Here is a 27,300-nt window from a genome sequence, read left to right on the forward strand (position 1 = left end):
AATATCTCTGAGGTTTTCTTTTGACTGATTTTCATGTCTAACTCACTACACACCTGGATTCCGGAAGAAATGTGGACTTGGGAAGATACTGTGCAGAGAAGGCACTGAGCCAGAAGAGCCAGAGTTGGGGTGGCTCCCTGTGGAGGTCTTGACTCTTGGGCTCCCAGGAACTGTTTGGCTTGGCCTTTGCTCCCAAAGGAGTTTGTCAGTGTTGGGCATGGAGAAAGGCTTCTGTGCCCCCATTAAATGCCTTTGCTAAAGCTCTGCATTTGGAAATTCCAGAGAAGATAATTGCGTTGACAATATTTTTATTTCTTTTGGAAAGGTGAGGTAATTAATAAATGTAACTTTTATAATTTCTGCCACTCCTTAAGCCAGTTATTTTTGTCAACATGGCTTAGATGATCCACAGTTACTGAAAATGATCTTTCCTTGTTTTTATGAGTAAATTATGCATGTTATTTTAAAGGTATGTTTGAAATTTTAATTTCCATATAAATCCTCCCATTTTTAAGTAGGAAGATCAGGATTAAAGAACTAAAATGCAGCTCACAATTTCTTGGCAAAACAGAAGATGGCGTTTTTCTAGACCTAGAAAGAAGATTCCCAAAACATTTTTAGCAAATTTGAAAAGCGTTAAGCAATTCCCATAAAATAATTTCCTAGATGGTATAAATTATAATTTCCTAGAAGGAATAAATTGCAAAGACAAATTTAAATTCTCTTCAAGTTCTAGATTTCCATGATTGCATTTTTCTGCCTTGTGTCTTATACATATAAGTAACCTCTTTTTTTTTCTTTAAAGATTTATTTATTTATGAACACAAGAGCTGGGGTACAGGCCAGAGATGCCAGGGGTGGGGGGGAGAGGATTCACCAGAGACAGAGTGGGGAACAGAACAGCAGATTAACTAAAATACACTGCTGAGGGAAGCAGCGGGCGAGTCAGGAGAGGTCTGCTGTGCCATGTGGGTTGCTCCCTGGCCGGCCCGGGGTTGAACTAGTGCTGCAGAGGCTGAGGATTGCTTCATAGTGCAGTGCTTAACCCCTTGCGCCACCAGGGAAGCCCAGCAAGCTCTTTTTTGTACTAACTGACATTAGTGCAGGGGTAATTTTCAAAAGCAATTTGTAAGATCTTTTTGATATGAAAAAATTAGCAAAATTGATCACTTCTAAAACATTGCTGTAATAAAAAACACTGCTGTAATAAAAAACATTGCTGTAAGAAAAATAAATAAATACCTTTGCTACAAAAGACTTTTAAGATGGGAGTAATTTGAGAAATTAGTTATGTTTCCTCTCAGGAGGACAGGGTTCAGGTCCTCACAAACATATGGCTATGGTATAGTAGGTGATTACTTTTTGCTTTTTAAAATTGACTTTGGAATCGTTTTGCCTATTTAATATGCCATTGACGTATCATGTCAAGACCTTGGTTTGTGTAGAGATAAAGTGTGCTTTCATTGTTCTTTGGGAGCACATGGTCAATTCAATTGCATAGTCAATGTGGTGCTTCCTGAGGGTAGATTACTATCTTAGATTACTATCTTCCTGAGGGTAGATTACTATCTACAGAGACAATCATACCCAGCTGAGTTATTGACAAACTGTGAAGGAGGATCAGTTATTCTGAATTATTACTAAAGGTGACAGAGAACTGGGTATGAATTAAGATTCATGTTAAGATTAATTAATTAATTAATATTCAATTCTCTGTTCTCTGTCACAGTTCTCTGTCTCCTTTAGTAATAAAGTAGACTAAGGTATACTTTAGTAATAAAGTATTTGTGTTTGGTCTGGGAAACAGAGTGGTCATGTAATAGCTGAAATGTAAAAAGAGGTCTCTGAGCAGAAAGCAAAGCAGACAAAATCTGCTGACCTGGAAGGAATCCTTTCTAGAGAAAGTGATCAGGAAGACCTGCCCAGGACCTTGCAGGGCCATGCAGCTAAGCCCAGGTTTGGGGGTGGGCTGTTGGACTTGTGTGTCATTGGTAAGCATCTCCAGTAACTCTGGCCTTTTCCCTACTTTTGGTATTTAATTCATTCTTGAAAAAACATTGAATGATTTTGCTAAAAACCATACAGTAACAGTTTGATGGGCATTTTAGCCCTGCATGAAAGAACAGATTCCTTTTAGCATTCAGTCTTGTTCAGAAGATGGCCTTGGGTTCAGGAACCTGAGCTGCTTGGGAGCTGCCCTGCCCTCCTTTGGAGCTTCCCGCAAAGAGAAGAGCAAGAGACTCACAGCACTACTCTATTTGGGGCAGTGGAGGTCATGAGTCCCCAGGCAGAACTCTGGTAAAGGGCATTTATCTTAGGCTTTTATATTGAGTGGGGCTAAGACCATTCCCCTGCCCAAGTGGATGATGAAGGGAGACTGACTCAGTTTACCAGTTTTGTTATATGTAGCAGGACAGCAAGTGGGCCTGAATTCCTGCTGTGTAAGTCACAACCATGCAGCCCAATTGCATCCATAACCCTATCAATATCCACCACTGTGACTTCTAGGCAAAGCCATAGGGAGGAGAGAAAAGGACAAAGCCTCCTGCATGAGGTAGAAATACTCCTGTATTTCTTTTGGAAATATGTGCCATTTATCAGGTGCATCCTAAATTTCTGTGTAGAGGTAAAAGATAGGGGGACTTTTAAGTTTGGTTTTCAATTTTTTGCATATCAGAACATATAGTGATTACACTATAATGAGTTTGTATCTCTACAGTGAGTATGCAGGTGTGCATATTACATAACACAGGCAGTGTTTATATAGGTGTATATTTTGTATGACATTTTATACAGTGTATATACAAACATATGCACGTGCACAAGACATTGGAATTGGTTGCTAATCTCCAGCTACTGTTAAAACTTTGGATTTGCCCATATACCAAAAATAGTTTACTTTGTTTGCCTAGCTGCTCTAATGCATTTACAAAAAACTTGTAATTTCTTTGTTTTTCCATAGGAGTAAGGAATTCATGTCTAAGATTTAAAAATGCAAATGTAAAAGTTCCATTTGATAATGAGTCCTCAGGCTCCAATTGAATTTGTAAATTCAAAGGAGATGCAGATTTTCTGGTCTGTGTGTGTGTGTATATGTGCGCGCACACATGCTTGCATATGCATGCACATGCATGAATATGTGTGTATGTGGACATATCAGTCAACAGAGAATTAAAACAACTACCCAGTCACACAAAATAACTTTCTGTCCACTGCGGGTTTGATTGACTGGTGACCTTGAGGTAAAAGTTGTAGTTCAACTGTTTTCTTTCTTTAGTCTATTAGATACATAGATCAGATATTCTTTTGAGTCCTCTCTCAAGGAAAGATGGAAACTTCCTTCCATTCATTACTTTTCTTGACTCTTATGGGTTACCCAAACCAAAGGTAATTAAGGGATAAATGAGATGGAAGAAATAGTTGGAAATAAATGGGATATCTGGAGATTGGTCGATATTAGATTACATTTAGCAGAGCCTGAAAGAATTTACATTGCAACTTAATAAGAAGATTTAGAGAGGTTGTTTCATATTAATAGTGACAGCTTGAAGGATAGATTTGCTCAACAAAGGAGAAACTGACCCAGTCATGATTAACAGAAACTGTTAACTAAAATCAGAAATATATTGGATGAGACATTAGTGTTATGACTGGTGTTACAGAGTCATAGAAATGTTCTTGAACTTCTGATGACATTCTTAGATGATGGGTGAAGATGTGCCAGTCTTTGGGTAGAGAGCCTAAGACTTACTGCTCGGGGGTTGAGGGTGAGGATGCTGTCCAGAATATCTTCTGTTTAACTCCCAGTTCTGACATCCTGCCAAATCTCAGTACTTTTGAAATGGGTCTTGGAATCCATACATGTGTATGCTCAGCTCTGCTGGTGCAGACTTTGGGTTAGAGGCTGCCACACTGTCACCTTCATCCAGAGAAAGAGTTTTAAAGAGAGATTTGGCAAATGATAGCCTCTGGACAGAAAATAACTTGTTTAGGGCCATGGAAGAAATACTGTACTGTTTCGGGCGTGTTGGGTGAGGCTTCCGCTGATTCTAAAAACAATCTCAATTTCAGCCTCAGATCAGCAAAATCTTTCAAGTTGATGGTATCTAGCAAGGTCTAGATTCTTTTGGGGAAATTAAATTTTTTATTTTCTCTGAGCTCTGTGAATCCAACTGGGTTATTTTTAACTATTGAATGAAATCTTAGATTTTTAGCAAGAAAAAGAGGGAGACTTCCCCGTGGATCATCCCAATATGTCTCCACACATGTCATCCTTATTCAGCTGTGCCATATGCTTTTGTTCAACTGGAATTGTTCTAGCTAGCTCATTAATCTCAGTATAGATAGCCATTGACTGTGAAGTTTAGCTTTAAACAAAAGAAAACATTTGGATGTTTTAGCTTCAAACAAAAGAAACGATAACCTAAGACATTTCGAAAAAAGAAACTGAGCTTTAAAATTTTTGCTATTTTTGATAAAGCAACGGACACACAGGAAGAATTTAGAGTACCCTGGAAAAATAAAATCACAAAAACTGCAAACCTCACAGAGATCTCCTTGCCCATTTTTCAAAGCTGACTTTTCAGCAAATATGAACCCTCAAATTTTAATTAGACAGCATCTCTCAATTATGTCTTGGTAAGTGATTCAATTTAGTCTGTTGCTCTGCCCTTGAGCTTAGAGGTTGTGGGCTTTTATTGATGCTTACTATCTGTGAGACACAGCAATGTCTGCTCTCACAGAGCTTGCATTCTAGCCAGGGGCCTAGAGGGTGGCCATTTTGATGTGCATAATTAGCAGGTCTCCCAGGTGACATTTGAACAGAGCCCTGAAGGGTGTAAGTGAGCTGAGTTAACTGGGGCAAGAGTATTTTAGGAGGAGGGAGTAAGTAGCTAAGGCCCCTGAGAAGGGAGCAGGCAGAGTGAAGAAATTTTTTTAGTTGATAGTTTCTTTGTTGTATTGGCTCATATCAATTTTGGTTTCCGGTGTGGTGAAAGGTACAGAACCTATTTGAATATGCAAATGTTTGCATTATTAGTCCTCCGTCCTCTCTTACCTTTCCACCTTCTCCCTTATTTCTTCCTTCCTTTCTTTTTGCATTCCTTCCTTTTTAAGAACTCTCCTCCAGTTACTCTTTACCACCCCTCTTAATTATTTATAACTCCCTTAATTATTTATAAACCCAGAAATCTCTCAACTGGCTGATTTATTGTCATCTGATTTTTACCTGAATAAACAATGACTCCTGGCTGTTTATCCCCCTCTAGGTGTGCATGAGTGAGGAACTCTGCAGCACTCTGAGGAAGAAAGTTAATGACATTGAAACCCAACTACCAGGCTTGCTTGAAGCCAAAATGCTCGCCATATCAGGTAACTGGAGAGAGAGGAGACTTATAAGCAGTTGGAGTAAAATAGTGATGATCACCACCAAATCCGTGTTTTGTCTTTGATTAGCATTTTCTGTGTAACATATGTCATACTCAGATATCTTGAAGCTTTTATGGGGAGTTTCCTAAAACTGATGGAATAGATAGGCATCATGATTTTCTCATGAAGTGGTGATAAGGCTCTTAAAAATACAGATGAACACATAATATACAATGTACTATTAGCATTGGTACTGTATTTTGGACTTCTAATTCCTAAAACAGGAATTGCATACAGTTTAGACACTAGATGCTGAATACCCTATAATTCTACCCAATGTTATATAGGATTATGTATCTATGGATGCTCAAAGAATATTACTGGGTGTGATCAACTGTTTTCTATAGGAGGGCAGACTAATGACATGAGACAAAGTAATATAATTAGTTTATTTTTTATTTGTTTTTATTTTTTTAAAAAGATTTATTTATGGAAGCACTGGGTACAGTCAGAAGTGTGGGAGGGTGAGAGAATTCACCAGAGCCAGAGCGGGGAGCAGAGCAGGCAGAAGGACCGAAGTACACTGCTGAGGGGGCAGCGGGCAGCAGGAGAGGTCTGCGCACCATGTGGGACCCTCCTCTGGTGGCCGGGGAGCAGCCGGGGATCAAACTGGCACTGCAGAGGCTGCGGGCAGCTTCGCAACCCAGCGCTCAACCGCTGTGCCACCGGGGAGGCCCGATATAATTATTTTAATAGTCTTGTTTTATTACAGAGCAATCCTAATGTGAAATGGGTTGGCCTGACTGTGGGTCCTCACCTGCACCCTTAAAAGGGATTTATAATGAGACTCAACTGCAGGCACACACAAAAAGGGTAATAAGGGTTTATTTACAAAAAGGGGAGATGAAGAAATGAATAACTTAGGGAGAAAGAGAGATAAATTGGTGAATGTGTCCTACCGGTGCTGCTGATCTGGGACCCCAATAGCACGCTGAAAACTGTTGAAAAACCAAGGTCCCCCAAGGTCCACATATCTTGTTATACACCAAGCCTGGATGCTTAACTCCACCCTCAGTTCCCAGCAGTCCCCCCTTCAGTGTGATGACATTATGGGATTTGTAGTCCTTGTTGTTGATACCGGAATTGTCAGGCCTAGTCTCCCAGCCAGGAACGGATCCCAGGCTGCAGGGCAGCGCTGAGCCCCAGCTGCTAGACCCCTCACGGGTTGGTGTCTCACGAAGCCGCAGCAGGAACTTCGCAGACGCTCAGGCAAGCAAGCGAGAAGCGCAGGTTTGTTTAGAAGAAAAAAAAGTTTATTGAGGAGAAAAAGAGCAGAAATAAAGTGGGACTCCCAGGCCAGGGAACCAGGCCTGGGAGGGGCAAGGAAGCCAAAGTGGAGTTGTGTCTCAGGGAATATATACCTTTTTTTCCCTCATTATTCTAAAGCTGCCCCAGTCTCTTTGTGATTGGTTAGTTCTCGGCTGTTTCACTTAATTTGCTACTGAGTGGGGGATCTTCACGTTCCTTATCTAACAGCTTTTTCTTTCCCCATTTGTTGCATCTTTAAATTTATGGCCCAGTCCTCTGGATGGACATCCCTGCATTAAAGTTAAACAGTTGCCCTTCTAATGTGTCCATAAATTAAACCACTCTCCATTTCTCCAATCTCCGCCTCCCTTTACCACCTGAAGGAAACCAGGACTAGCATTAACAATGTTGTCCTTGGTTCTGGGATGTTTGTTTTTCCTAGTGGAATGGGCTACTTTCCCTGGGTTGTCCTTATCTCTGAAGCCTCCCTAAATTCTTCAGAGGTCCCCTCCTGCACTGTCCCTAAAACTGCCTAATAACCCTAGCTTGCCCTGTCTCATTGTCATGGGTCTCTTTGGTCTGGGGTGGGGGTGGGGTCCATAAAACATTAGTGGAGTTTGTTCAGGACATCCTTTCCGCCAACAATTACAGACTGTAGATCTGTAGATCTCTGAAGGTTTTTTCAGTGGGTCATTTTTCAGTTTAATCTGGTAGTTATTAAGGGATGTATTTCCCCATGCATTAGTAGATTGAAAACCCCAGTGTCTGAAAATAATCACTTACCCTGTTATTTGCATAGTGCTTTAAAACTTTTATCTGCATCTGTTATTTTTCTTATTTTTACAACAGCAATATTAGGTGAGTGGGAGGGATACTATGGCATCCAGTAAACAGATCATGAGATTGGGGTCCTTGGTTGAGTTCACTCAACTAGCTAAGTGGTGCCAGATCAGGTGTTATACTCCATTGTAATCCATGTATTTTTTAACTGACTTATGTAATGACATCCTCTAGTATTCTCTGAGTTTTATAGGTTGAATGAACCCATAGCTCATCAACTTCAGAAGAATCATAAAAATTTAACAAAAAGGTATAATAATTACATGTATGGGTTTTAAATGGCATTTTAAGAAGGAATACAATAATTGGCAGCTTCTGCTCTTCAGGTCATTAAACAACTAATGTTGGCAGCTAACGAGCAATTTGGTTCCCGGTGCAGTCATGCGTATTATTTACAGCCAGTAGAACATGGAAATGTGAACGAGGGACTTGCCTCTTAACAGCTTCACATGCCATTCACTTGGAATTATTGCCCCATTTGCTAAAAGAAAAAAAGAAGATTGACTACAGTCTTGCTTCTGAGTTAGGGGTTTTGCCTTTCTTAATCAATATATCTTTTCCAGAAATACAGGTGGATAGTGTCTCTATTAAGCCCAAGAGAGGAGAAACATAATTCAGGCAATAGAGATAGCCTTCTCCCAAGTGGGAAAAACCTCTTTTTCAACTCCCAAGGAAAATCCCTAAGATGGTATAGAGCACATGGGGCTTGGCTTTCTGTTTACCTCTTTGATCAGCTGAGAAAAGCAGTGAGGCCTGATTGGATGAGGAATGACTGAGTTCACTGGGATGAAAAGTCACCTCTTAACCTGCCTTCTTTTCCTGCTCACTCTTCAGTCTCTTTGTGGATGGACCTTTCAGTCAATGGGTCATTTCCGGGGATTGTACCGGGCCAGACTGGTCATCTTCTTTTGCAACTTCTGTTCTTAATGGGATTTGTTTCCATTCGAGCTGTACTACACTGGGAGGGCCTGAGGAGAAAAAACTATTTCTCTTGGGATCCTGATGGGCTTATTTCAGTGCCTTCAGGATGGCAAACCTCACTCCCTTAGATGACAACCACAATGTAAACATTTCCAAAGGAAGCCTTCTCTGTTTTGGGTTCCCTTGAGAAGGTGGGTGTGGGGGGAGGCAGGTGGGGGCCATAAGTGAAAGGGCCTTGAGATTCTGAGAAGCTCTATTGGCTGGAGGGGATCTTAGAGAATGTTCTTAAGATTCTTAGAGGGCCTTTTGTTTGTCTGAACGTTTTTACGATTCACTGTCTTATGTCTCCTGTTCAGGTTTGAGCTGTTGGGTAAGGCCCTTTAGTATGCATTTCTGGCTCCCACCTTTCCATGTTTGACTCATCCACTGTTATTGATCTGATCCATCTGTTGAGTCATTGGTTATTTTTTTCTTGGGCTTTGACTAATATGTGTCACTCAAAAGATAGCCAATAAGAGTAAGTTATTTAGGAAAAAGGACACTCCTTTGTTGATTCCTGATCTCCAGATTCTTTTATTTCCATTCCTCTTTTGGGTTTCCCCTCAGCTTGAGATACATTTTCTTTCCCACTTTTCTCCTGTTATCTATTTCCAAGGCACAAATAGTTCAAATAACCATTTATTCTTAAATAACACATCAAGATGTCTCTGGCACCCCAAGCCATTTATTTTTTAAATATGGTTCTATCCAATTTCACTTTTCCTTTATAGAAAATAAAAATGATCTACACTTAAATATATATTCATTGCAGACAAAAGTGTTATCAATGGCAACCTGAAATCTTTCTTAGCTTATGATTTGGGGGAAATGATACCATTCTAGAAAATAAACTCGATTTTCTACATAAATAGAAAATGTTTCCCTCTCTAAAAATGTCCATGAGTTGGGGGCCTCCCCTGGTGGTGCAGGCGGTTGAGTGCCACACTGTGAAGCTGTCCGCAGCCTCTGCAGCACTGGTTCGATCCCGGCTGGCGGGCGAGGGTCCCAAATGGAGCGGCAGACCTCTCCTTTTGCGCTCGCTGCTCCCCTCAGCAGTGTATTTCGTCAGTCTAGCCTGTTCTGTTCCCTGCTCTGTCTCTGGTGAACCCTCTCACCCTCCCATGCATCTGGCTTGTACCCCGGTTCTTATATAATAAATAAATCTTTAAAAAAAAAAGTCCATGAGTTATATCAATGACTGGAGGAGATGATAGACCCTTTAAAGGTTTTTCAAAGATGATGTCTATATAAATGTAAATAAAGTGAACACTTACCAAATGAGAAGCAAAGGCTGGTATTCAGAACTTGCTAGAGCAGGGAGTCAGCCACTATCACTTTTGTGTTGGCAGAGACAGAGGCAGGCAGAAGAGTGAGAAAATTTTGTAGTGACTAAAAGGGAAGGTTTTTGATGCCATTGGACTGGAAGCTGTTGGCCTGGGGGAGCTGGAGGTATTAAGTGGAACACCCTATGTGATTGGTTAGTGGAGCATATTTGTTTTTTTTTTCTGGTTGGTCCTAAGTTGGACCATAGGAGGGACAAAAATTAGAGAAGCTGTCTGTTATTAATCAAATCGTGGCTTTTTGGGGCCAATTGTTGCAGAAGTTATTGCTTAGTTTGCTGAACTGCTACTGGAGATAAACAATCTCACTTCGTCCAGGTTTATTTATTTTCTGCCTTATGGCCTGCTGTCTCCCATGGCTGCTTAATATAGCTATGGGTTGGTTTCCGGGGTAGGTTACTGCAGACTGTGGGGTAGCAGTCTACTTCCATATATGAACTGGCTACTGTCTGTTGGTGTATTTAGTCTCTCACCAGGCATCACATGTTCTTAAGCTGTTTGAAGCAGCCTCTGTTTGATGTGAAATCCTGTGTGTTCCAGTGTATGTCCTCCCTCATCTTCTCTATGAAATATATGGCTGTCTAAATGTTTGATGTGCGAAACCAGTCCTGGGGCTCTGCTCACAGAAAATGCTTTTTGTCATCTCAGAGAATCAGTCACTGGAAGAAAGAAACAAAACTGACAGGTCAGCAAATTTCAGCTGAAACAACTTTCATGGGAAGGGGTGTGTGTGTGTGTGTGTGTGTGTGTGTGTGTAGGGGACAGTTTTGGGGGCTTATTTATCACCTATGTTCAGATACCTCAAGTTCACGTCTGGCAGGTAGTCTTGATATCACTGAGGGGAGGCTATGAATGATAGGTTGTGGACTTCTCTACCCATCTACTTGAGCTTAGAGCTCCTTAAAAGATCTGGTGTTATGCCAGAAAAAAAAGTAGGTTTCAATTATTTTTAGCACTGGTTTTATTACTTTTCTCCCAACAAAGAAGTATAACTCAAATTTGGGTAGGTAAAAGTGTATCATTGTAAATAAAATTATCTGTGGATCCAAGCAAGTATACTCTGTGCGTGTGTGTGTGTGTGTGTGTGTGTGTGTGTGTACTGAGTGGGTGAAATATCCCATATAAGCACATCCCCTTTGTGCAAAAGATGATTTGTGGTCTTCTTTGAACCAAATCACTTACTGAGCTGTATTTTATAGAATAAGCACCTAACATGAGTTTGGAGATACTGAGTTCAGTTTCATTAACTACATATGGGGTCTTAGAACTCCAAAACTTTGTAAGATCGGTAAAGTCATCCTCTGGGCTTCGGTTTCTTCTTCTGGAAACTAAAGACAATCATTGTAACATCCCTTTCCTGGATTGTTGTGAAGATTAAATAAGACAGTTGATATAAGAAGAGCTCTGTCGTCTATAAAATCAGGCTGTCAAATAATGGTCACGGAAAATAACCCCCAATACTATGCTGTAAAGGAGGGTCAGTATTTTAATTCAGAGATGCTGAGGATAAAGTTAGAAAGAAGAGTGGGTGAAATGAGCGCCAACTTTGTTGTATACCTAGAGGTTTTTGATTGTGCTATTGGTGGAATAAAATCTTTTGACAGATGCTTAAAAAAACCCACATGAATGCCCAAATACAGTTCGCTAGGGAGGAGGCAGGCATATGTGAGGTGTGATGGCAAAGGCGGGACATTCATCTCTACACAAATCCTCCTGTGGCATTTAGGAAAGGGCCCATTAAAGTTACGGAGATTGGGGTCACGGGGTCACTGATGGGACTTCCTTTAGAGATCAATGTTGACTTTTCTGAATTTTCATCACAGAGCTCTTGGCTGGCTTTAGTCATCAGGCAGGGCTAACATCAGGCAAGATTTACCTCATGGGTTTGAATCCCCAGCCAAAATGCTTATAAAATATTAACTGAGGGCAGTGTAGCATTTTATCATGGCTTGGGTTTTGATATTAACTGTCTCTCTGGGAATTTATACTCATTCTGCATATATAAAACTTCCACATCCATCACTAGGCATTTCCCCAAACCACATTTTTTAGGATCAAGGCAGGGACTCAAGTTTTAATTAATGATCTCTCATATTTTATTGAGGGGCCTGCTCTCTAGGGCTTGTCATGAATTGCAGGGAGGTCTGAGGATGGATTTCCAGAAAACCTTCTGTATATGCATTCCTTATATAGAGTCTCTTCCAGTTTGTTTTTTGGGGGGTCTTTTCTCTTTGAACTATTTGTGCAGGGAATGACACACTGGGGCACATTTTTCTAGTGTCTCTGGGGGCCCAGTTGGTTCCCACTTTTTTATTCACTCTCATGCTTGAAAATGTGGCTCGGCAAAAAATGTGGCCTAGCCTAGAAGACACATTTGAAGTGTTGACCTCAGACAAAAGTAATAAGTTAGTTAGACAACAAACAGGGTTTATGTAAAAACAAATGACAGGAGATGGGGCCGACTGGAGAGTGCGTACATGACATGAGCCACATGCCCTACCCTGAACCTAAGGCTAACTCTACCTGTATAACCTCCTTTGAGGATGACCTCTCTGGCTTCTACTGCAGGGGGATAGTGTTAGACTCTGGGTATGTTGATCCTGTAGTTAGCTGATTCGTGCATGCACAGCCATTCAAGAGCTTGGTGGGTGTTAGCTCTGTTTCTATTTACAACTCAAAAGCTTGTGGAAAGTCAGTCTGCTGTCCTCTGGTGGGACATTGCTTTTCCTAAATGATTGCAAATCCATCAGCTTGGCATTTGGGATCCTCCACCATTTGAATACACCTTCTGTGTAGGTGTCAGCTCTGCCCAGGTCTGGAGCCTCCTACCTTTGCTTTCTACCTAGGCTGTCCATTTCTTCTCTTGGATACCTTACATTCTTTCCTCAGGGTACCTGCCTTTATCTCCCCTTCTGGAGCAGTCTCTTTTCTCTGTACTCTCTTGAGTATTTCCCAACTTTTTTTTGCAATCCAGCTTATTTTATTTATTGTTAACTTCCTAGAGAGCACGTGGGTTCCCCAGCTTGTTCTGTGTTTTCCCGCACAGTGATAGATCACAGTCTTAAAAGATATTTATCCAGTCATGAAATTGGAAACTGGATGATTTCAGTGGCAGCAATGATATGTGTGAGGTGTTCAGGAGGCCACAAAAGTGGGAAAACCTTTGGTAACACTTGCTGTAGTTTTGTCAGAAATCTGCCTATGAAGTAATGATAATAAGGAAATAAACTGTTTAGTTTAGCACTGAAGAGGAAGCATGCAGGAGTTATATCTGAGTTGAAAACTTGTCCTGTGTTTTATTGTTAGGTAATCCAAACTATTTAATCCTCTAGATTTTAGTTCTCATGGCTGTAAAGCAGATCTGACATGTATTTTAGGAACATAAAATGCACTATTATTTATATACTACTAAGAAAGAAAACTGCTGTCAATTAAACAATGCTACAATGCTTTCTGTGACTTAGAAATTTTATCTTATATGTATGAAATAGTCCTTTCAGATGCATCAGGTTTTTGAAAAATCATGCATCTTTAAAAGATGGAATCTATAAGAGGAATTCTTAAAGAAGGAAAATGAGTAAGTTGAGGTTTTCCTAAAATGTCTACATATGGAGAGTCTGTGTTCTGAAATGCATTTTGACTCAAAGTAGTGAAGCTCATGTTTTCCTACATGTAATCACCCTTTGCACCACTGAAGGTATATTGGTGATGCAATTTTCCCCCTCCCTTTCTCTAAGAATGAACCACCATTTTCAGCAGGATTTTCTACCAAGGTGCTAATGTTGTTCTACAAGTTTTAAAATGCTGGTTAAAATGCTATTTTTACCAATCCATATCAACAGAAGTTTTTAGGCAATAACCAGGACTAAAATGGTCCTAAAGTGGTTTGTTCGTAACACCAGGGGACAGCAGATGGACAGCCAGGTCACCAAGAATAACAATCACATAATAGCATCTTCATCCAAACTGCACACCTAGCAGTTGTAGGACAAGTCTCTGTTTAGAGGAGAGAATGTTTGTAGCTCTTTGTAATTATGGTTATAATAAACTCTTAGAAAACATAATAGAGCCCTCTAACAACAATAACTGTTGTTTATGGAGCACTCATTATTGTGATGTATCTATTAACTTATGGTTTACATTTATGTTTACATTTTCCCTAATATATTTTTTTTATTAAGATATGATTTACAGGGGCCTCCCTGGTGGTACAAGGGGTTAAGCACAGCACTGTGACAGCTCCCAGGCCTGCCAGAGAGCTACCCATATGCCACAGCAGACCTCCCCTGTCTCACCTGCTGCTCCCCTCAGCAGTGTATTTCAGTAGATCTGCCTGTTCTGCTCCCCACTCTGTCTCTGGTGAATCCTCTCACCACCTGCAACTCTGGCCTGTACCCCAGTTCTTGTACATGTAAATAAATACATCTTTTTTTTTTTAAAGATATGATTTACACACAATGAAATGCACAGATCTCAAGTACACAGTTCTATGAATTTTGAGAGCTGTGTTTTCATCAGGCCTCTCAGATATTTTCATCACCCCAGAAACATAACCCTTGTGTTCCTCCCTATTCATCACCTCTCTCTTTCTAGAGAGCCTCTGTACTGATATTTTTTATCATGGACCCGGCTTGTCTGTTCTAGAACTTACTGTCAACAGAATCATGTGGTATGCACACTTTTGTATTAAAAATTTTTTTGGATACCTCCTTGTCACTGTGCATATGTACTGCATGTTTGAAGAATTTGTGCTATTGCTGAGTAGCTGTCCATTGAGTGAACATGCTACTGTTTCTGCACTCTCCTCTCATTTCCAGTTTTGGGCTGTCATGAGTGAAGCCACTGTAAAATTCAAGTACAAGTATTTCTGATGATACACTTTCATATCTCTTGGATAACTATGCAGAGGTAGATTTGTTGGATCAAATGATAACTATAGTTTTATGTTTGACTTTACAAGAAACTGCCAGAACTTTTTCTCAAAGTGTACAAATTTTTTTGTACATTATTCAGCTATGGGATTCAAGTCTTTCATCTGATATATATATTGCAAATATTTTCTCCCAGACGCAAAGATGACTGAAACCTTTAATCTCAGTTTGTCATCCTGGGCCTTTTAATTGGTGAGTAGAGCCCATTCACTTTTAGGGTTATTATTGATGTATATTTTTTTAATTATCATTCTAGTTTTTTTAATTTTTGATTGCTTAGTTATGCATACAAGAACTGGGGTGTAGGCCGGAGGTGTGGGGGGTGAGAGGATTCACCAAAGACAGAGTGGGGCACAGAACAGGCAGATCTACTGAAATACACTGCTGAGTGTAGCAGCTCGTGAGACAAGAGAGGTCTGCTGCACCATGTGGGTAGCTCCCTGGCCGGGGATAGAACTTATGTCGCTGTGGCTGGTACTAGCTTAATAGTGCTGTCTTTAACCCCTGCACCACTGGGGGGATTCCTCCTCTAATATTCATCTCTTTGACATTTGGATATTTGAATGGAGGAATACTATGTGATTGCTCTAATGGGTTTCTTCTACCCATAGTTCATCTGGGACATTTTTGTGTCATCATGTTTTACAAGGACATGAATTAGCGAATGGAACCCCCTAAAACAGATATAACAAATAAGGCGATAGGGAGACTGGAGGTTTTCCAGCTTATGGAGGAAAATCAATCAGTGTTTTTCCAGATTCCTCCATAGAAGGAGGAATATTATGAAGTTTGACATAATTAAAAAGTTTAGTGTGCTATATCTACACTGTTGATGCACGTTAGCTGTTGCTAAATCTTCCTTGTGTGGGGATACTGTAAAGCCTGATTCCTTCCTTCTCTCTCACAATGTGCTGCAGGAAACCATTTCTGTATGGCCAAGGAGCTCACGGAGGACATTAGATCATTAACATCAGAGAGGGAAGGGCTGAAGGGACTCCTTAACAAGCTGCTGGTGCTGAGTTCCAGGAATGTCAAAAAGTTGGGAAGCATTAGAGAAGATTACGACAGACTGAGAAGAGAACTGGACCATGGGGAAACAGCCTATGGTAAGTGGTTACAACTTTTGTTTGATGAACGGTTTGTGATGTTTATTGTTTGGTGTGGCTGAACAGGTTGTTCTATGCTTCATGTGCATGCCACAATGGAGGGTGTCCTCCAGCATTTTTCCTGGAGTATTTTGTTGGCAGGATTGTTGGCAAATGGGGTAGGATTACCTGTTGGTTTTTGTGTTGCTGTTCATATATGAAATTTTTTATAGTGTATTTTTAATTAAATATTTTTTATATTTATTTTCTTACATCATTGTTAATTTTTGACAGTATTTGATTTCTCCCCTCAAGTGTAGTTCCCATAGTTCTCCTACCACCATGGCACCCATGGTCCATTACCACAGTCCCTTATGCTCTGACCCTATTTTGATCCATATACCCCTCTCTCCCTGCCCTGCCCTGCTGTATTCCTCAGATATATGTTTAGTTTGCAGGTTTTGTCTTTTTTTCATGACCCTTTGTTTAGTTTCTCTATATTCCACATATAAGTTAAATCATCCTAAATTTATCTTTTTCCTTTTGATTTATTTCAGCTGGCATAATCCCTTACAACTTTAACCATGTTGTTGGAAATGGCTTTAGTTCATCTCTTTTGATTGCTGAGTAGTATTCCATTGTGTGTATGTACCACATCTTCTTGAGCTACTCATCTGTTATGGGGTATTTAGATTGTTTTCATATTTTGACTATTGTAAATAGTGCTGCAGTTAACATAGCAAAGTTTCCTTTTGAATTAGTGTTGTTTTTTTCCCTCCTCCTTTACCCAGTTTTTGCTAATAATCTTGTGATTACTTAGAACAGTTTCTCCCTTGGCATAGGCCTTGAGAATTTTCTGTGTTTTGCAATTACCATCCTTTTGTTTTTTGACTCAGTCTTGCTTACAAAATCACAGAGTAAAGCAGGCCGACTCAAAAAATTGAGAAAAGACCTTGAACTAGCTCTTTCATGAATAAGCTTTTCTGAGAGTGTTTTTCTTAGGAAGAATGTTGTAGAAGATGCTTCAGCTTAAGTAACTGCTTACCAGTGTAGTTAAAGTATTCTCATGTTCTCTTCATGTTCCAATTGTTAGAAGTAACTAAGGTTTCCTTGAGTTTTCTCCCTGAGCGATTGTCTGAGAAGATGTCAGTTCAGTACAAATTGATAAAATAAAAACTTTTTTCTTACTACAAATGTAAGAATCTCTGATGCATCAGTTTCTAAGTGCAGAATGATGTATGATGTAAATTCAGATGTCAAATATATTAGATGTTAGAAGCTATTTCTCCTCTAGTAAAAAAAGAAGAATATCCAATTTATAGGCTAATACATGGTACAGTCTAAATGAGGTAACACAGAGACCCTCAGATGTTTGCACATGTGTGTGAGTGGGTGTGAGTATGCACATGTGTGCTTCACTTGCATTTCTCTTAGGAGCTAGAAGTTGATGTAAGGAAAAGGGCATATATAGCATAACATGCCCTCATAATAAATGCTGTTTACTGGGAGAACGAAATACATATATACTATTAAATGACTATATTTTCATAGTATGATTCTCTAAAAAGAAATAAGAAAGAAATGGTTATATGAAGCAGCCACATTTGAAATAGGTCTATTTGAAAACACTACACAAATTGAAGGAAACAAATGTTAGTATTTAGAACCAAATAAAGAAATATGAAATCAGCTAGCAGAAATTAAGCGTGCCATTACACAGTGAATACATTTTGTTTTGAAGACTTTCTGAATTGTGTAGCGAGATTCTTCACACATCTACATTGGTTCAGAGCTTTCTGTTTTTTTCATTTCTGCAGGTACAGTCTTGTTTTTGCCAAACATATATTAGACTGTATTTGAACCTTAATATATAACTATAGTTCCAAGGAATGACTATCCCCTTCCCCATATATCATAGCGTGATTTATTGTCATGATGGGCATTGGACATTTGAAACAAATTTTATTGATTTAAAAAATGTATAAATAATGAAAACTATGAAAATTTTCATGTTATCACAACCTAATCTTTGGCACAAAATGAGGAAATGGTTATATCTAAGAATAAAGAAGACATGACAAATTTGGACAAATTTAGTCCAATGATGTTTTCATTTGAACGTTGAGCACTTGAAAGCCATTAATATCTCTTTAACAAAATGAGCTGCATAGTATTTTTTGAATCTCATCATTGTCACTTCACTAAGTATTTTCAAAATGATGAATAAAACATAAACAAATGGAATAAGAGATTGTTACCATGGTTGATTCTAAATTGCAGATGGCTCATTACTGTTATGAAGATTTTCTTTATCTTTTATATGTGGATTTTGCTGCTTCAGCTACTCTTTTCCCTATTCTTTTGGTTGGAGCTAATTTTTAACCAACCTGAGGTGACTTGGCTTTTAGAGAGCCAAATTAATAATGGTGGGTTGCTAAGAATGTAGGAGACAAATAAATAAATGATAAATTCCTTAGTAAACTGAAGCTTTTGCCTATTGAAATGTAGTAGGCTTAGGCCAAAGTCCATATCTTGTTATTTGTTGGGTTTTGAGAGTTAACAATTCAGAGGGAGCTCTATGCACAAGTTTAATTGTAGAGCAAATATAAAGGAATAGTACATGTGTGCATGTACGTACCATGAGCGGAGTTCTTTTATTCTCAGGTAAAACATTTGAAAATAAGAAAAGGAATGAGCAATATGTAGTTTTTTTTTTTTTTGTGGGACCCTCGCCAGTGGCCAGGGAATGAACCGGTGCTGCAGAGGCTGCGGGCAGCCTTGCAGCCCAGCGCTCAACCGCTGCACCACCAGGAGAAGCCCACAATATGTAGTATTCTTAAAAAAAAATCTTGATTTCCCAGCAATGGCTGTAGAATGTGGCATGCAGGGGAAAAAGGCAATTAGAAATGGACAGGCAACTTCAGGCGGACAAAGGATCAGGCTCTTCTGTGTTGTTATTTTGTGCTTTTCAACATGTGACTTTCCTTCCAAGAGAGATGATGCAGCCATGTGCATGAGCAAGCCCACCCAGTGTCCTGTTTCTATAGCACCTGGGGAGATTTGCAGTCTTAGGGACTGATGATAAGTTTCTTTCATACAGAGAACTCATTCATGGAATAAGAATAATGGCTCATGACAAATGAACTTGTTTTGCTGATCACTTACAATATCATTACATCTTATGTACCTGTCTAGGTTACCAGTGGTTATGTTTAAAAAGCACTGTTTTTATGTTTTATTTATTTTGATGTGTACCTGGCATGGTATTTTTAAATTTATTTAATTGTTTTAAAAGTACTTTCTTTGAAAAATTTATTTCCTTACATCTTTGTTAATATTTGGATAGTATTGGGCCTCCCTGGTGACACAGCAGTTGAGCGCTGGGCTGCAAAGCTGCCCGCAGCCTCTGCAGTGCTGGTTCAATCCCCCACCACCAGCGAGGGTCCCACATGGCACGCAGACCTCTCCTGCCGCCCGCTGCTCCCCTCAGCAGTGTATTTCATCAGTCTGCTTGCTCTGCTTTCTGCTCTGGCTCTGGTGAATTTTCTCACCCTCCTGTGCTTCTGACTGTACCCAGTGCTTGTATAAATAAATAAATAAATAAATAAATAAATAAATCTTAAAAAAAAATATTTGGATAGTGTTAGATTCTCCCCTCTGGTGTAGTTCCTGTATTTTTCCTACCACCATATCACCTGGCTCCACCACCAAGAGTCCCTTGTGCTCTTCCCTGCATGTTTTGCCTCCTCTCCCTCCCATTCCCTCTCCCATGCTGTATGGTGTGGTATTTTTTAAAATGGTAAAAATACCATAAATAATTGCTCATTTGCTGGGACCAGATCTTAAAACACAACAGTAGTTCTTTCTTCTTTTATTTTATGTTACAGACACAGATCTTAGATCTTATTTAAAAAATGTTTTAAAAAGTCATTTTCCAAATTAATGAGTGCAGTGATAAGTTTTGATAGTCTTTCATAGAAGATGCTTGGCTTGTCTGAGTTGAATAATCAGATTGGGGTGCCAGTAGACAGAACAATATGATGAAAAAGGACTGAAATATGCCAAAGTACTCAAGGGCAAAGGGAGACAGAGATCATTACCCAACCTGCTGACTTTCATCCCAGTGACACACACTCTCTGTGAAGTGGTGAGAGAGGGATGAGCTTTAACCCCCCGTGAGCTGTTCTTAAGATTTCAGGAGAACACTTTTGAATTCTGAGCAATTTTAAGTGCTGTGAACTAGAATGGAAAGCTAAATCTATTTTTCAATCCTTCAATACTTATGGAAATGAACTACAAACCTTTAATTATTGTGGATTCCAATTTTTTTTAAGGGAGGGTGAGATTAAAAAAAAATTCAGTAACTTTTTTACAGTTTGCTACATCTGCTCTTCAGAAAAAAGACAAGCCTGAGATTTACATAACTGTTTTTCTATCCCTTGTGTATAAGTTGGTAATCTGTATTGTACTTTATTAATATTGTTGATTTTTCACTGTAACTCAGATATAAAGGAAGCAGACGTCAAGGGGAGAGATTTAATCACAGAATAATCAGGGCTAGAATTTTAAATAGGACATCATTAGCATGTTAATGAATTTTCCCACTTTATGCCAGCTGCCCGAGTAGAAAAGACATTGCAGATGTAGCTCAAAAATCTGCCTGGGTGTGCAGCCCGGTGAACTGCCAGGAATTCATGTAGAGGATCCATAAAATACGTAAAGGGATTCTCAGTGTGAATATCAAAAGGCAGGATTTCATTTTTTCTGGGGATGATAGCTGGTTGTGTCCAGATTAAAATCATTTGCCTGTCAATTAGTAAGGAGAAAAAGGAAGGCAAATAAGGAGAAAGATAAAGGTAATAAAGTTGACGTGAAATCAACTTTTCAATGATGGTTTGAAGCAGAATCTATATTTTGTCTTAGATGAGAAAGCCCATATATTGGACTACTTCAGAACTTTTGAAATTGAAATAACTAGTAAAAGGAAGTATATATATTATTGAATATAACATCATCTACAAATAGTGATAGATTTCTTTTTATAGTTTTCCTTGCTTAATTGCTTTAGCTAGTACTTCTACTACTAGGTTGATTACCACTTTCAATGGTGAAAGTGGACATTTTTTGTCTTGTTCCAGATATTAGATGAAAAGTTTTCAGTTTTTCACCATTGAGTATGATGTTAGCTGTGGGTTGTTTATGTGGGCTCTCTCTATATATATCTATATATCTATATATCTATATATATCTATATATCTATATATATAGCCTTTCTTATATTGCAGTCTATTTCTTCTATCCCTATATGTTGGAGAGTTTTTATAATCAATGAATGTTGGATCTATTCAAGTGCTTTCTCTGTGTCACAATATTAAGAAAAGTCTTCCAGTTTGGAGCTCTTGTGCTTTACATGTTCTACATATGTAGGCAATGATTACCTTTCCGCATTATTGATATATTTAGAAGGAATTTTACAAGAAACATTAGAATAAATCTGTTTCTTTTTTTCAGTGAGTGGAAGGAAATAGAGATATGGAAAAACATATAAACAAAGACATAGACAACAAATTTTCTTAAAAATAAAATCTATTTTTATATTTTTATATTCCCCATACAATATAAAAATAAAATTTATTAATTAAAAAAAAAGCTGATAGAAATGAAAGACAAATTAGATCTACAATTGGGATTGAAAATGTTCCAAACTATTTTCTAAATAATCAATAAACAAGTAGAGATAAAATCAGCAAGGAGAAAAAAAAAATAAAATCTAAAAGTTTAGCCAGAAAAAATGTTAATGACTGTATTAATTAGTTTGGTTGGAAATATGATGTGATAATGAGCTTCCTCGGAGCCAGGACAGAAAAAACAATTGAAGCATCATCTGCTGCCTCATAAGCAACTTAAAACACAAAGTTTTCAGGAATATGAAGAGTGGTAAATTCTAAAGGAAAATTTTTTTGAGAGTATAATGTAATGTCTTTAGGGACAGATTTATAACAAATGCATAAGTCCTTTTCATGTGGCTGTTGTTTTACTCTTGGGTAAGACATTTGAGGATGCCTTCCAAAGCAGGAGTTCATGGATGGTCCGTGAATCTCTCCAAATTTTATTTTATTTTTTAAAAGATTTTATTTATATAGTGTAGAAGATCTGGGGTGTAGGCCAGAGGTACAAGGGGCATAAGAAGATTCACCAGAGACAGAGTGGGGAGCAGAAAAGGTGGATCTACTGAAATACACTGCTGAGGGGAGCAGCGGGAGAGACAGGAGAGGTCTGCTGTGCTATGTGGGTAGCTCCCTAGCTGGTGATCAAAATCAGGCAGTAGCAGTGATAGCACTGAGACTTAACCTTTAGGCAACCAGGAAGGCCCATGTCCAAATTTTAGACCTGTGGATCTATACATTATTTTTTCTACAAAAGATCCAGTTTTTCAAAGATTCTTAAAGGGATCATGCTAAGATCTTCCAAATTTTAAGAAACATCATGTTAAAGTCTAACACCTTTGAAGTGATTTAGTAAGAACTCAGGCTAATTAAGGTTAAATATGGAATCTTCCAATGATCTTAGGTGATCTGAAGGTGACACTTGCCTGGAAGAGCGACCAGAGAACATACTGTATAGGTTCACCAAATGTCACTTCTTTCCTTTGAGTGCTGGGCTCTCTTTGGGCCAAAGGAGTAGTAGAACTTTTAATAACTGAGGACTAAGCTTTTCATCTGACTGCTCCTCATGGAACGGGAAGAGTATTGCAGGTTCTGTATGTGGAGGAACTTAGATTGTGATATGAAAAACATCTTATTGATTTCTATCTTTCTAACTTGAACATCTTTGTTTAGATTTAAAATATATATAATTTGAACTTGTGGAGAGAAATTTCCTATTAAAAATTTGAAAACCGGGCTTCTCTGGTCGCACAGGTTGTTGAGTGCAGTGTTGTGAACTGTCCACAGTCTCTGCAGCGTGGGTTTGATCCTGGCCAGCCAGGGAGATACCCACATGGTTGGGCAGACCTCTCCTGCCTTGCCTGCCGCTCCCCTCATCAGTGTATTTAGTCAGTCTGCCTGTTTGTTCCCCGCTTTGTCTCTAGTGAGTCCTCTCACCCTCCCACACATCTGGCCTGTACCCTGGTTCTTGTATAAATAAATGAATAAATCTTTAAAAAAAATTGAAAGCCTTTTTTTCTTGACTGAACTTTCCCAGTTCTAATCATTTATTTTTGATTCATCATAATAGTTAATTATTTTATCAGGATCTCAGTTAAACAAAGATGTGTATTTTAATTTCTTGTTTGTTTTTTTTTTCCTTTCCAGTGCTATCTTTGCATTACTATTAGCTTTACTACTTTGCATTACTATAGCATTACTATAGCATTACTATCTCTCTACTGGCACTTTTGCCCATGAATTTCTAAGCTTGAAATTTGCAATTAACTTCCTTTCTCCTTTATTAAATAATTGTGGTAATTCTACTGAGGGACATCTCCATAATGTGTAAAATGCCAGGATTAGGATATAGAAGGCTGCAGTTTAATTTAGTTCTATTGTTTGATAATTATCTGCATAGCAAATGGCATATATAGGCATCGCTGTGTAAGATTTGATGAATGATCTTTAACAAATCACTGAATTTTCTCTGCTTCTCTCTTGCATCATATATGACTCAGTAGATCCAGAGCTCTCTTTCATTTCCATCCATCCATTCAATAAGCATTCATTGAGCGTTTATAATATTTCCACCCACTGTACTAGATCTTTGTGGTCCAGAATGAATCACACTGTCTTTGAAGCTACTGAAGTCATCTTTATTCCCATCTGGTCTTGAATTCTGGATTCTGTATTATACACATTTTATTTTTCATTTTTTTCTTTGCGCTCATTGGTTTCTGATCTCTTTTTCCTATTTTTATTCATGCAAATTCTCAGAAGTCCTTCCTGTTACTTCCTTTTATACCTACCTATTTATTTTGATTTCTTTAAGTACTTAACAATATTTCAATCACATACCCTCTAGGTGGGAGTGCAATGATGACTTAACTGTATTTCATTATTGATTGAAATACACAGGTTTTTTTCTTTTTACTTGCCCATGGAGCAAGAATTTGATTCTTTGTAATGGCTGGTACATGTGACTCTTAAGTATCTGTAAGATGTTCTGTTTTGTAAATCATTCTTAGCAACCATTGTCTGTCCCAGCCAGCTTGTATGCATGCACACACACACACACACACACACTCATACACTCCCTTCTGAAGATGAAATTCAAAATGGTGCTAAGTGGAACCTCACGATTCCTAGATTCCTATAGGAGAACCCATCTGCTGTGGTTTGGGAGAGGGAGGTGTTATATAGGACAGTCCTGAGTAAGACAGAACATTCCAGGGCCCTGATGTGCAACTCTCTTTCTACTCCCATTTTAATATGTCCCTGGATGGAAGAAATGTCACCCTCAGTCAATCAAACAACGTAATGTTATGATTTGAAAATAAAGCATTATTATTATTACTTGAACTTAATTGAAATTAGGAGATTTTAATTTTCTTATTCATCTTCTTACGGGTTTAAAAATGAGTTCTTTTCAGGTTTCTTCTTTATTTGCTCTATGGCAAACAAAACAGTTATCAGAACCCTTGTGTGCACAGATTAGTTATATCTGTTGTGGATATTGCATGTATTTGAAAGAAAGAAATCATCCTCTTTATGTTGTCACTTTCTCTTCAGTAACAATTGATGATGAGTTTTCTTTTGTTTTATGCCATTATTCTGGGTCAGGCACTGTGCTGAAGTCAACATATATTTAGTCATCGAGTCTTCTGGTACTTTGTATGGCTGAGCCAGTACAGTTTCCCCTTCACAGGTGAAGATGCTGAGACTTAGAGAGGATCAATCCCTTGTCCAAAAGCACGTGGACATAGGGTCTGGACTAGGATTTGAATCCCCTTTTTTTCCTGCAATTTTATGTTTTACATTTTGTTATGTTCTTTACGAACTTGATTCCTAACATGAGGTCTCTACCTACTCTCAACTTCACCACCCTGCCTAAAAACTGCACTCATAGTCAAACTGTGAATCAAAAGTTGAATAAAAATCAACTCTTGATACTAAGTTGATAAGTGCCCTGAAAACAGATTTTTTTTTCATTTTTGAAATTTCTAAGTACACTCTTATATTTCATGCCTGAAATGATGATGCATTTGTTGCAATTTTATACCAGATGGATGCTTCAACTCCATAGGAGGTTCTGAAGGTTATCACCCTTATGATAATCATATGTTTTGTATAAAACTCCAAATCCTTTGTTTTTGAAGGGTAACTGAGAGGGACTTAACATACTACCACAAATGAGAAAAAGTTCAACTGTAACAACATTATTGAATCGTTACTTATTAATGTTAAACCAGTTTTGGATAATTTTTCAAAAAACAGTAGAATGTTATTTTATGCTTTCTGTTCTAAAATGCTTAAATATGTTTCCCTTTATATTCCTATAAGTAGATTGGGACACTATTTAGTTGCTAGTAGAGCACTACTTTAAACCCTGTTTGATTGAAAGAGTTTACTAATATGTCATCCTATTGATGACAAAGAATTCAACTTGCCAAAATATCATGGTAATCTCTCTGGACTTCTTTGGAATGAGTTTTTGAACTTTAAATAAAGCAGCCTTTTGAAATTCTATGCATAGGGACTTTGAGGAATTAAGACTGATTTTTATTTGACTGTATCCAATTTCATGAGGTTTTGCAGCATTAAATTTAATTGGCACTAACTATGACATCTCTTATACTATTATGCATTTTTCAATAATTAATTTTGTAAGAAATATCTTGTCTTTCTATTTGGCATTGCCATGAGTTATGGCTCCCTGCCATTTTTGCTGTGTGTTCCCTCCTCTTTAAAGCTACCTGTATTTAGCAACCCAAGAGAGATAATATTCATTTGAGAGATCATCATTTTTTTGTTAATTTGAGTGTTCAAGTTTTCTTTACTCTTGTAAAGGAAAAAGAGTATGCTGATAAATGTGTACCTACCCTGACTGCTTTGTCATACCAGTTTCTACTCTATTGGATCCATCATATTTTTGTATTTGGGAATGACCATCTTGTCTCCATACACTTTCCTTCCAGATTTTTACATAATTGGGAGGGATTGGGTCACTGTGGTGGGCCAATGTGCTGTAATTTAATATTTATAGCATGGCAGAAACCATCAAGAGCTACTTAAAGATATACTGACTTGATATCATCAAAAATTTATAAACCAGATATTCAGTATTTCACATGCTCACATACTTAATAGAATGTAATTTTATTTTTTTGGCATTAAACTTTCCAGAGTCTTTACTCTTTCTTAACAACCAATCGCCTACTTTGTCTTAGGATTAATTATAACCAAACTATTTTGTTAGTTTTTCATTTTCCAAAATGATTTTAAGCTTTTGGTTATTTTAGCCTGTTTGAACATCTCTCTTTTCCAAGGTGTTACTATAGCTGCTTTATACTTCACGTATCCCCACATATTTTATTGTCCTTCCTCAAGGAAGAATCTAATGAAGATATATTGTGATAACAGGATGTGCTTAGTGAAAGGAAGCCTGATATTGCTTGGACAGGTGACAGGAGTCTTGAGCTTCTTTGTTATGCTATCTAACCCAGCACTTGACTTTGGTCCATATACACCAATTATATTAGCAAGGCAGATACATTGCAATTTGACAAATGTCTGTTTACCCTTCACCCAAACCTGTTTTTCTTTCATTGACTGAGAAACCATATAGGCTGAATATCAAACACCATGTCACCAAACTCTCCAATTTCCAGTGGTCTGGAATCCTGATAATATGTCAGCCTTTGGAAACGAAATAATTTTTCCTGTGGGTTATACAAGAATCCTCTAAATTTGAGGCTTATGACATTCCTGGGGTTACTTTAGTGGACTTCCCCTTCTTAGCCCTATTTTTTAACTTATTCCACAAAGAATATCATATCATTTATCATAGGAATGAAACACATTTTTAGAACTGAACAAAAATTGTCCATCATACAACTTAAGTAACACAACTGCTGGAAACATCTTGGGTGTCCCCTTAGAGCTGGAAAACGTGCAGACCGTTCACACATTTACTATACTCAGAGTGTGGACACAGCTCTGCCCTCGGCCTTATAGGATGATAATGAAAACAACGACTATGAATTCATCACCCTCCTTGCACAGATGCTGACAGTGAGGCTCAGTGAGCTGAGAGAGTTGTGGACGGAAAGTGACAAGGCGGGCTGACTCAGACCTGTCATACTCCTCACATATACATATTTTCCTGTTGCAACAGAGTTCCAGTTTATTATTTGTGATCTTTACAACATCCCCAGAGTCAAATTCCGTGATTTATTTAATCATCCCTTTCTTTTGGTGTGTTTAATGATCACCTTATGAATTCTTTTCTGAAGATAAAGGGCCAGATTGGGATTCCTGG

General features: G+C 38.4%; 1 protein-coding gene across 1 annotated transcript in view; it reads left to right on the plus strand.

Moving 5' to 3' along the window:
* DISC1 (DISC1 scaffold protein) overlaps positions 1–27,300 on the plus strand; it is a gene marked incomplete at both ends in the record, with an annotated part of 373,050 nt that overhangs the window by 176,753 nt on the left and 168,997 nt on the right. The window contains 2 exons of the mRNA XM_084254028.1: positions 5,268–5,370; positions 15,664–15,852. Of these exons, the coding sequence (XP_084110154.1) occupies positions 5,268–5,370; positions 15,664–15,852 (292 nt within the window). The remainder of the gene's footprint in view (positions 1–5,267; positions 5,371–15,663; positions 15,853–27,300) is intronic.

This window comes from Talpa europaea (genome assembly GCF_964194135.1).
Source record: "Talpa europaea genome assembly, chromosome: 14".
In the NCBI taxonomy this organism is placed as follows: domain Eukaryota; kingdom Metazoa; phylum Chordata; class Mammalia; order Eulipotyphla; family Talpidae; genus Talpa; species Talpa europaea.